Source organism: Clinocottus analis, unplaced genomic scaffold, assembly GCF_023055335.1.
Source record: "Clinocottus analis isolate CAN_PGR_092001 unplaced genomic scaffold, fCliAna1.0.p SCAF_9, whole genome shotgun sequence".
Taxonomy (NCBI): domain Eukaryota; kingdom Metazoa; phylum Chordata; class Actinopteri; order Perciformes; family Cottidae; genus Clinocottus; species Clinocottus analis.
This window is the reverse complement of record NW_027176251.1, coordinates 12,724,389-12,736,353: the sequence shown is the minus strand read 5'-3', so window position 1 is coordinate 12,736,353 and position 11,965 is coordinate 12,724,389. Positions and strand designations below refer to the sequence as shown.

The 11,965-nt window shown below is 42.4% G+C and overlaps 1 protein-coding gene across 1 annotated transcript; it reads right to left on the bottom strand.

Moving 5' to 3' along the window:
- Positions 1-233: 233 nt before the first annotated feature.
- On the bottom strand, positions 234-10,009 carry si:dkey-256h2.1 (uncharacterized protein LOC337520 homolog). The gene is made up of 12 exons (XM_068570125.1): positions 9,416-10,009; positions 8,379-8,518; positions 7,557-7,732; positions 7,273-7,433; positions 6,761-6,901; positions 6,027-6,148; positions 5,494-5,662; positions 4,759-4,904; positions 2,915-3,039; positions 2,693-2,819; positions 1,762-1,895; positions 234-435 (listed from the first exon to the last, which is right to left on the bottom strand). Exons 1-12 carry the CDS (start codon positions 9,859-9,861, stop codon positions 310-312), a joined length of 2,013 nt encoding a protein of 670 aa, XP_068426226.1. The 5' UTR covers positions 9,862-10,009; the 3' UTR covers positions 234-309.
- Positions 10,010-11,965: the final 1,956 nt, after the last annotated feature.

Below are 11,965 nucleotides of genomic sequence, written 5' to 3'. Positions count from 1 at the left end.
GCTGCTCTCAGAGCGATGCTCCAGCTCGAGGCTTCTTCTTCTTGACTTCAGGGTAACGACTCGAAGACGCAAACGGTCGGTCGTGTTGGGCGAACGTGGCGAGTAATATTTTATCCAGTGGCGCTCTGTATTTATTATTCACAAGCCCAGAGGTTTCTTCCTGTCAACGAAACAGCAGCACGAGTAACAGAGACAGTCGGGGAAAGCAGTAGGAAAAAAATATACCTTTAATCTTTGACTTTGAGTGTACATCAACACAATTCACTCATTAAAATCTTCATTATAAATGTGGAGTTTCACCAATGGGCATCATTTGTAAAAGACAAGAAAGGAAGACATGATGATGTATCCAGGCTCCTTAGCTGGATTAGGATCCTTCCCTTGGAATAAGCCGAAGTAGACGATGGTGTTGGATTCAAACTCGCTCATGTTCAGCTGAAAGAGGGCAGGAGCAAACAGAAAGCCACAAACCCCAGTAAATAAATAAACAAGCACCATTTCAATCTCACAGCTATCTTCATCGGGCAAACAATGACGCCGTTGTATCCAAAAGCACACGTCACTGTGATGGCTGTGATCCGAAAGAGTACAAATCGGAGACTGCACGTAAGAAGTGAACGAAGTCGTCGTGACATCACACTGCGGTGAAATGCGGTTTTTGAAACCTCGCGTTTGACAGCGTGGTCGTCGCCATCTTGTTTTTCGGCAACCGGTGAACGGAAGTGACCGTATTTAGACTCCAGAGGACGTAGAGACGTGGCCTGGAAGCGACCTGTCCATCGCTGTGTAGCCCCGCCCCTAAAGCATACCGCTTTATGGTCTGTTGGACTCGAAATGACCATAATTTACTTTAATCATGCTGCATTGAAGAAGACTTCCAACTAGAGATTGAGACCATGAACTCATGTTTACAATGTTTACTGAGGGAATAAATAAGTAGAGTCATTCTCTATAGAGGAGTCGCCTGGTGGACAGTAGTAAAAATGCTTGAGGCACCTCAGTATTGACTTCACATGTCAGAAGTCGAGGTTGTCTCCTGATACAACTGCAGCAGGAAGACAAAGACAACAGCCTGATACACCCTGAAGCTTTCACAACTGGAAGTCTAAACTTCCGTCTAACACATGAAGATTAGTAGAGTTAAAGACACGTTCATGTAGAAACTTGTCAAATCTGACATTCGTGTGTAACTTTTTTTTTTTCCCACACAAATCCTCCAGGGAATCTGATCTCAGGTCTGTGCTGAGAACAGGAGAGCACTCTGGGCCATTAATTCTAAATGGTTGACTTCACTCAAATGTTTTGCTTCAGTGTGACCTCAACTTCACTGCCTTGTTCTTGTGAATTTACTGGAGGAAGAGAAGCTTCAATCTTGTCCTCAATAACCCCGATCATGGGTGGGCGTCTCAAACGGAAAATCTCAGACTGGTAACGCCACAAGATGTGAACACAACTGCCAATACCCTCACCATGTAATGTTGAATGTTTTACACATCCAGCACAACGAGGGACATTATCATTAATTTAAAGTCCTGTCCCTGGCCACCTGATGAATGCAAGTCCAACATTCGGTCCTCTTTGCTTTTGGGTCTCTAAAACCATCTAAAAATAAATTAATAAAATATAATATCTGGCTTTTTTTTGGGCCGCTAATTGCTCCACTGTGTTCACCAGCTAGTTGCTAACAGTGTGTCTGCCTGCTGCTTGTTATATATACACACACACATACACACACACACACACACACACTTATATCTGTACCTGTTTAGTGACATCTGTCCTCCAGGGGTCGACCTGGAGTCCGTCACACCAGCCTCCTCGTCCGTACAGCCACGTGCCGTGTTCGTTAGGTACGGCGCCCTCTTTCACCCGCAGCGTGCAGCCCAGTGGCGTTCCTGATGTTTCCCCAACCACGACGCCACAATACATGTGAGAAAACAAAGACAAGACCTTGACAGTCGAGCAGCAGTAGCTCAAGGGGATGAGTGCACGTCCCGCAACCACAAGGTAACCGGTTTGATTCCTGGTCTCTCCATAGTTTGCGAGTCGAATTGAAAGTCCTTGAGCAAGACACTGAACCTGCTCTCCAGGTGCTTCTAAGCAGCCCACTGCTTCAAAATTGCTACGGATGGGTTAAATGCAGAGAGCAGTAATTGTATGTAATATGTTTAAAGCAAAATATTCAGACTTAAATCTGAGGATGTTTACGTCATCTTGAGCAAAAGATCTTGATACGCAACCTTTGAAGACAACAAGGACATTCGAGGTATTAACATGGGCACAAGTTGCAGCTGGCCGATCCAAAATAGATTTTACTAAAACATTCATGATTAAAGTTACGGTTGAACTAGTTACTTGAGCATTAAATAGGTAAAAACTAAAGTGCTCAGCTAATTTACTCCCAGGTGTGAGTCAATAGATCACTGACCACTCGATGCCTTTCAAAACTTACTATTAAGATTTTTTTTTAAACTTCTTCTTAATCTTAGACAAAACTCAAGGTCCATTTCTGGATCTTTAAATTACATTAATGATTACATGTGTTTGTTTGTTTCTGAACACTTTCCACTTCGATGTGAAGTCCTTGAAAGTTAAAAGGGATCATAAAACCTGAAATATACAACATCTAAATGAGCAAACTGGGATCGTTTGGTCAACGACCCGCAGGAAAAGCTCCTTCGTGCTCTCTCACCTGCAGAATCGAACGTGAGGGTGTTGTTAAAGACGCCGTTGATCAGGAAGTGGTGGGAGGTGACGCAAAATTCTCCACAGTGGTTGTCGTCGTAGCCGTGGGCAGTGATGACGGCGTACAGCTCCACCTGAGCACACACACACACGCACACACACACACACGCGGCTGCTACAGACGGAGCGCATCGGATCACATGACCAGGGATCGGCGTCACGCCGTTACCTTTCTGGTTGATGCTGGGACAGAGACTTTAACTGGCTGGTATCGCTTGTTGTAGTTTTTGTCGAAGGTTCCCCCGCTGTACAGTGGCATCACTCTGAAGGGGCGGAGCTTCCCCACTTCATAATCTGCAACACAAAGGGTGTTGTGGCTCGTTAAACAATTTGCACAGTAGCTACTTGACAAGACGACAGCGGTGGAAGAGGAATTTGAAGAGTCCCATTCATGAAACTGTGAAACCCACAATGAACCGTCGATGATCAATGCAAAGCACCACGTGACACACACACACACACACACACATGTATAAGAGCCTGTCGATCAATGGTTCGTCCCGGTGAATCGTCGAGCATCATTCTATTTTTATTTCTATTTCAGCAATCAGACTGATTGCTTCCCAACTTGCCAAAAATGATTGCGACAATCAGTGACATCCACAAACCTGGGACACCGTCTGAAAATGGAAGTTTGACAAGCCGCTAGATAGAAATTTCATTTCTTGGTTGATTGTCGCGGCCCCGTTGACAAAGGTGGTCGTGTTTCAGAGCACCAGACGTCTTATTGGACTGCAGCATCAAGTATTATAAATGCTGGAACAGTGGTAGCAAGTCCAGCGCTGTAATATTATTTTTGCAAAAGATTTGCATACAGACATATTTCAAAACAAAATTGGTAGAAGAATATCTTCATAAAACATGATGTAGTGTAAATGTAAGAGGACAGGCTCCTGTTACATTTCAAACCTCTGAGTCATAATCATGAAGACGTATTTGGTCATTTCTTTAGGAAGCTAATTCAAAGTATTTCCAGCAACTGAAAGCTGCATCTTTGCTGTGTGTCATCTTCCAGTAACTATTTACGGACAGACTGTTCCTTCCTGCGGAGACATTTTTGCTCTGGGCTTTTTTGAAAAATTCTCTGGAAATGGAGATAAGATGTTCTGGGACCACGTCGTTTCAGTCGCGGCTCTCCGTTTCCAGTGTCACAGTGTCCCACAGATCAGATCCGAGCAGCACATTGTTGTACATTGGTGTTGACAACAAGAGTGCTACAAACAACACTGTGATGCACATAGTTTCAGCTTCATGTTGTTGCTGCGAAAATGGTGCAAAACTGAGCAATTTTGCATAAAAAAAAGATGTGATTTTATGTTGTGTTTAAGAGCATCAGAACAATTAAACACTGGAGTGCTGGGTTGATGACATTATTTTATACTTGTGAGGAATGCTTTCATTATTGCTGTATGGAAATAAGTATATTGTTTATATAGGAATATTTATATTTTATTTAAAATAATAATTAGTATAGAACATTTTTAAAAAAATAGTAACTATGACTGAGAAACACTGGTGGATTTGCAGCATGTAAACAGGAAGTAAGTCCTTTGTTTTACGTTTTGACAAACTGCCACCGTTAACAGTATGCAGAGTTAAACTCAGTTCCTGTTCCTGTGTCCGATGTACCCATCGAAGTACAGACAACTATTACAGGATTAATTTAATCACAATAAAAAAATGGGAATGATTCTCAGGCGAGTTCTGGATCACGTTCCTTTTTCTATGACTTGTAATCGGTTTTATGACTATTTCTTTGTCGATAACGGTCTCCTTGAGAAGAGCAAGTCTCACTGAGTCTTGGAATATGTGAAGGGCTTTTGGCAATCAGGCTCAAGTGTTTTAGAGAAGGTCAAAATCAGTGGGTCAAACTACCATCAACTGACGTGCCCTCTTGTTTTCAGGCCCCTGGAATACACCTGTACCTTTCACCTGAAGCTGCAGGTTCAGCTCAGCACAACCACAAACACCCCGTCGGGTTTCAGTTTTGAAATGTTTTACGGTGTTTTCTACCCGTTCGATGGCCGACGCTGAATCTCAGGTTGAGGGAGGTGATCCACGGCATCGCCCAGGGGGGCGTCTTCATGGCCAGGGTGCACTTGTTGCTGTCCAGCAGGGGGATCAGAGGGGACACGTCTGTCAGCCAGCGCCCGGTACCTCTGCCACAGTCAGCACAGTCAGATCACACACGTCGGGTAAAATATCATGAAGTCATTTTTAAATATTCCATATTTTGAGGTGCGATGCGATCTGTTGCTAGCGGTGTTGGTTTTTAATCCACTTTCTCTCTGATCACATCAGACAAAACACATTATGTTTTCGTCTTCTTTCATTACTCTGGACAGTTTTCTTATTAAACTTTAGTCAGAATCCTTTTCAATGACAATATTTTGTCAAACAATATCACAATAAAAGGATTAAATCGCAATACAATCCCATTTAGAGTCAGTTGACCACCATATTGATTTGTTCTCAGGAAGTATAGGTTAATATTCTATTGTGCTTAAGTTTCTATCAATAGAAAGTAGCAAAACTGACCAATTATACATCTCAGATTTGAATTAAATTCATTTGTAATGCCTTCAATGTAGATATATTACAATGTGTCAGAGTTCTAAAAGACCCAAATACAGCACCTACAGATGAATGTATTCCACAAAATCCGTACATTATTGATATGAGGAGCAATTAACATGATAACCTGTTGTGTTTATTTTGCCATCGGAGTGTTTTACATCGACATCTTACCTGCGGAAGGCGGTGATCCATCGGCCCAGCTCCGTGTCGCAGTACGGCCCGAGGGGGTCGCAGCAGACGAACAGCTGCACCGTGTGATCCCAGTGAGCGCAGGACGAGTCTCTCCTGCCGGGACACGACAGAGACGCGTCCAGCTCCAGCACGTCGAAGTCCGACAGCGCTGCAGACACACGTCATGTTCCTATGTCAGTGTCACTTGAATGCTCGACACGGCTCGTGTTCCCGTTGTAAGCGTTCACACGGCTGCTCCTCACGGAGGGTCGGCGGGTGTTGAGCGGTCTCTGATGGATGCTTGTTTCTTCGTCCACTTATACCTGAACTACACAGGAAGGAATTTGCAAAACCTGGAATAAACTTTCTTTGCACATCTATGGTTTCGCTAGTATGAAACACAATCAGACAGCTTTACCTCAAAGTAAAACTCTTAAGTTAGAGAATAATATCACTTGTCTTGGTTTCAGAGAAGAGAGTTTTCGTCAAAATCCAGTTTGGCATTAAGACCGGGTTGCTGTTGATGAAGTTACCTATCGGCAGGTCGACCGTGGCCACCGCTCCTTCCTCGCCCTGCATCAGGACTTTGTCAAAAACTGAAACGACCATCGCAGGACTTTGAAGTTTGGTCTGCAGAGCTGCATAGAAATCAAACCTTGGAGACAAAGAACATAGTCAAAAATGCAGAAAGACATACTTTTCACAAGACAAAAGGGTTTCAATGCCTCTGTGAAAAGGTTGATATTCATATAAATACATCAAAATGTATGTGCGAGTGTTTGTTTTTGTCTACATTTAAAATTGTAGGTAAATTTAAAGCGGCAATGGACTTTTTCTGAAAGAAAGTAAAGGTGTTGCACAATGCAGCAGCTACAGAATATTCACAGCATCTGGGTTTCGATTTGTTCGTTCTCACTCTGGGATTCTGTCTGAGCCACCGAGTACGATAGAGTTGCACGACCAGAACAGGGAAAGGAAAGCTTGTTGGGTTTCCCCAGGGAACATTTCAAAGAAGAAGTTGTCTGTTTTAACTATAAGATTTTAAGACTTTGAGAATCCAATCGGATGATGTAAGTTTGATATTGAGATTCTTTCAAAAACTTTTAATGAGTGTAACAATCCTTAAAATATGTCCTGAATATGTTTTGTATAGTTTTTCTAACTTAATGATGATCTGTCTCAACACTTCCTAGTTTATCATCCGGATAATTAAGCTATTTATTCATTAAATAAACCAAACAAACTCTTCTGTAGCGTGCGTCCTCACCACTGCGCCTGCCAGTTGAGGAAGCTGAACGATGGGTAAATGAACCAGCCCATCTCAGCCAGCGCCCCCTGATGGTCGATGCCGATGAAGAAGTTCGGGGACGGGGTGTTCTGGAAGGACACGTACACCGGCTGTCCAGACCTGCACAGCAAGATCCAGAAATATCAAACCACACTGAGATGGGCAACGGGGAACAGAAGACGTCACATGACCAGACGATGTCAAATCGATGAACAGTGATTTTAACGGGCTTGAATCAACCGATAAGTCAGATTCTCTGTTCTTTAGAGAGACAGAAGGATTCATTTCAGTTATTTCCCTGCTGAAGAGCACGTGTAATCATTTGGAAAAATCACCTTAAGTTGTGACCAGCTTCAGAAGAGAGGAAGCGAAAAGACTTAAGAGAATCATTACTTTAACCATTAAAGTGCTCAGTCGATCCATGACCAAGGATGCTAATCATCAAAGTGAGGAGGCTTTTGCTTTTAATCCCTCGGCTCAGTCCGTCTTACTCGAGCGCCTGAGCGACAGAAACCTCCAGGTGCACCATGGCAGCGGGGATGGCCAGCGTTGTGTCGCACTCATCCCCGACGCAGTTCATGTCCTGGATCGGGTTACCAGGGAGAGCGTACACAAGGACACGGGAGGCGTTGGATTTAGCCATGCTCTGCACCTGGAGGATCAGGGCAGATGAACACATAGCAGATTAAAGTCAAGACTTCCTGTGGCCCGGCGGCAAAAAGGAAGAAGTAGTTGTTACTGTCATTATCACATTATCTGTTGATTATTTTTGTACCTTAGTGAAGAACGAGCAGTTTCCCTCGGACACCCAGGCCAGCGCTCCCGCCACCGAGGGGGACGGTTCACATCCGTCACCTGCGTCGATCAGCCGGTACGACTTCGGGTCTCCACGCGTCATGAGCCAGTCGTACCTGGCATCTAGTCTCTTGACGATGATGGGCATCTTCCACCCTAAGAGGACAGAAAAATCAAGAATACAGTTCATATTCGAGTCTTAGAAAAGAGACCGACGTCGTCTTTGTGGCTTGTGGGTTCTACATTCTCACTCCTTCGCCACTTCTATCATCACATGGGGACCCTTTCATATTAGGTCACAAGGTACAAATCAAGAAAAAAGCAGTTGGGATGCTGAGATGACAAGAGTGACGTCCTCGAAATGCATCTTGAATTAGGGCTGGGCCATCTGACGAAACATTAAATGCCACAGTATTTTGAACCAGATTCCTTGATATCAGGATTGTGAGCTTATTGTAGGGTGGACAACTTGTTGCTTTCACAAAACTTTTACACAATGAGATTTTGGATAAATATTCATCAGTAATGTTGAGATAATGACTAAGTGGATAAAAGCAAATAATGAAACAGCAGGAACGATCTTGTAAGTTCAGAAAATTACATAATTTTATTGTAATGCAGCTAAAACCTGCAAGACACAACACTTAAAACGATATGTAGTCTCACATGATATCAATGTAATACTAATATATTGTTTGTAATAGCAGTATTACTACTCTCTAGTTGTAAAAGACAGTAGCACTTCCAATAATAAGTCACAGAATCTGACCCATTAGGGCGCCGCCGAGACGAGAGGTCTTACCCTCGGATTTGAAGACGACCTGGGAGAAGATACAGCCGCGCCCGGTGCAGCGCCAGTAGTAAAGCACGTTGGGTATCCAGTTCCCCAGATTGAAGACCGGGACCGGCGAGAAGTGCAGTCTGGACAGAACCTCCTTATTCCTGCAGATAACATGCAGCAGGTTACGTGTGGTTTGCTAGTTGTGGTTACACATTCATCCACTACTTACAATCCAGTAACATACTATTCTGACTCTGTCACTCATCCTTCTCATGAGTACTTTTGATTTTGATACGTTAAGTGTATTTTGATGCTTATCCTTTTGTACTTTTACTAAAGTAGAATTTTGAATGCATGACTTTATGGAATATTTCCATAATGTTATATTGCTTCTTTTTTTTTAAAGCATCAAAGCACTTGGTACATCAGTTAAACTGAACAATTGTTCTGTAGAATTAATACATGTACTTTTAAAAATTTGAGGAGGCCTACTTTTATCTTACAACACCGCCATGCTTTAACTCAAGTCACATTTTTAATGCAGGACTTTTATTTGTTATTTTAATTTAGTAAAGGATGTAAATACTTCTTCCACGTATGATGCTCCCTGTAGTATGTAGAGATGAAAGAACGGCAGGTGTGTCCAGTGATGGCGGAAGTATTCAGGTCTTTCATTATAAATAAAAGTCCTGCATTCAAAATGTTACTTGAGTTGTATTATGAGATACAGAGGTATTTTCAGCAAAATAAAAAAGTAAGTAAAAGTATGTGTTATGCAGCTGAAGAAGCATTTTCATGCTGTAAGGTTGAGCTCATGTCAAGTATTTTAAATACTGCTGGATATTTTAACCTATAACAATGTTTGTATTTTGTAAAGTTAAGTTCAGTTGGTTGTGTAAAAAGTAGTGAAAACATAGAAAAAAAATACATCTCCCTCTGAGATGTGGTGAAGTGGCAGAAACTGGAAATACTTTTCAGTACTTAATATGTGTGAAGTAAGTTGAGATGGTCTGCGTTTGAACACTTCGCCTCAAAACAGTGCTTCTCATCCGGGTCACCTGTGCGTGGCGACGCGTTGCAGCTGGTCCCTCATCCACAGAGCATCGCTGACCGCGGAGTCGTCCAGGGACAGAAACAGCACCTGCGTGCTATTGGGCAGCTCCTCCACCAGGCTGATCAGGGACGACTCTGAGCTCCACATGCACTCCAGGAAGCCCGACTTGTTGGAGAAGGCGTGCACAACGAGCGGTCCCGGCATGGCGCCGGGCTGGTAGGAGAACTCCCCGTCCAGAGTCGGGACGCTGAATGCGGCCGCGGGGTCCCCCGGCTCGGGCCCGTCGGGTGTGGCGGCCGCGCTGGATATCAAGCTGACCTCATTGCCTCGGGAGTCACAGGCCTCCGCGTAATCGATCAGTTTCGCTTTCCCCGCAGCTTTACTCAGGCGAGCTGTCACAATAACGGCAAGGAGCCACAGCACCGAGGGCTTTGGACAAAACAACACCATGGTTCCCTGCCCACGGCGGGTGACCGTGAACTCACCACGAACAGCCGAGCATTTATTTTACAGAGTTCATCTGAATACAAAAGGTCAGACTGCTGTTAAACTCTCTCAAAAGGCGCGTTTGTTGGCTTCCTAATTCCATCTTGAGACTTTTGACTTGGGGGCGGGGCGTGCTGCACTGGACGGCAGCCTGGCGGCGCCAAAGACCGAAACCAGGATTTTCATTGGTCGACAAATGGATGACGCATTTTCGTAGGTCTAACCACGGAAGTGGACGTTTGTGTCACATTGGTTCCCACGGCAACAATGTTGTTATTGATCCTTTCACGTTTGGTTGAGTTAAGAAGATATATAAACGTATCATTTATAAACGTATAAAATAGTTAAATTATAATTTAACTTTACTATTGTGCGGATTATATTGAGTCAGATATATATTATATGAATATAAATAAATAAATATAGTATATATTAATATAATATCGAATATTCATTTAGGTATTATATACTACATTCATATATATTATAAATTAAGTTCACAAACGATCTGAAATGACCACAAAGAGACACTAAACGACCAATGCAAATGTAAAGGGGATGCAAAATGACCACTAAGAGATTGAAATGACTTAAATAGATACAAACCATTTACAAAAAGATGCAGCATGTTTAAAAACAATAGTGGCAAAACAACAACAAACTACCTAAAATACATAGTCGCTCAATACTTTAATTGGATATTGTATGAAAACATCAAAGTGACAATCGAGTGACATCTTATTATGTCACTCTTCTTAAGCTTCAATTATAAGGAAAAGCTCACCTTTAAGAAAAACAAACTAATGGAAACAACCAAGGAAGAAAGCTCAGGACAAGCAGCAGAGAGGATAGACATGCAATATAGGTCCAGAAAGACAGCAGAGTTGGCTATTTTAGAAGTAATTTCTCCACACTAATCTGGAATATTCTGACGGCCAGGACTTTCTCGAGCTGAAACGTTAACATTTCACAGTGTTGGTGAGCTCAGTAACACATGTTTTAGTACCTATGGCCAGTATGTTTGTGGACCCAGCGCATGAAACATACACTTATTAAATCAAATTGAAACATGTGACTCACAGAGCAAAATTACCGGAGACGAGCATCGATCTGTTTTATCCACTCCAGTTGTGCGTAAAAGCCCTTGTGCGCAAAAGGAGCGTTAATTGCGATGCAGGACGTACTGTTGTTCGCTCTGTCTATCAGCATACGATACTCCAGCAGCAAGGTGGAGACTATACCTGCACAGTGCGCATATTGATCATCTGCTGTATTCCAGGAGAAAGGTATTCGGCGTTTACTTCTTTCTTTGTATACGCAAACGCATCTGGTGACATTTGCGCACAGTGGATGATGAAGATCGTTAAACTGGTTCTGACAGTCCTGCTGCTTCTGACAAATGTTTTCTGTCATGAAATGGAGGATGACAACTGGAGGGAAGACATCCATGAGGTAAGATATATTACACTTATCTGGAAAAGCTTTTACTGAAAGACAAGTATACTCTTTTAATAATTGTAAAAAAAAAAAATTAAAAAAAAAGAAAGTTGAACACTTTGCGTAATTTTTTTCTGATCCAAGAACAAATGGCCAAACTCTGAAGTGATTCAAGATGTATTAGCGAGAATGACCAGAAAACCAGGACTGCGCCAATATCTCGGCCTCATGGGGACGAAAGACTCCGGTAATATATTAGTACGGATGTAAACTAGTGCTAAAGACTGCTGCCTTCATGTCTGATTGTATTTATTTCCTCCAAACAGCAAAAGCGCAGACAGCACATAAACGTAAGCTTCATTATTTTGGCTGCTTTTAATATCATATATATATATATATATATATATATATATATATATATATATATATATATATATATATATATATATATATATATATATGAGTGATATTGTGGCATTTGTTATTATTTTGTGACTACATGTCTTTATTCACAGGGCATAAATTTAAAACCTTTGTGGGCCTGATGGGTAAAAGGAGCTTTGAGGATTAAAGGTATTTTACTTCCACCAGAGACAATAAATGTACTGGATGGTCATTTCAGTGGAGACTC

Bases quoted from the DNA above. Each gene is read 5' to 3' on its own strand.
- si:dkey-256h2.1 (XM_068570125.1), bottom strand. From the start codon at position 9,861: ATGGTGTTGTTTTGTCCAAAGCCCTCGGTGCTGTGGCTCCTTGCCGTT. The intron at 2,820-2,914 runs GTAACGGCGTGA...GTGTGTGCTCAG, and splicing joins TCCCAGCATCAACCAGAAAG to GTGGAGCTGTACGCCGTCAT. The intron at 436-1,761 runs GTACAGATATAA...GCCCTCTTTCAG, and splicing joins GGACAGATGTCACTAAACAG to CTGAACATGAGCGAGTTTGA.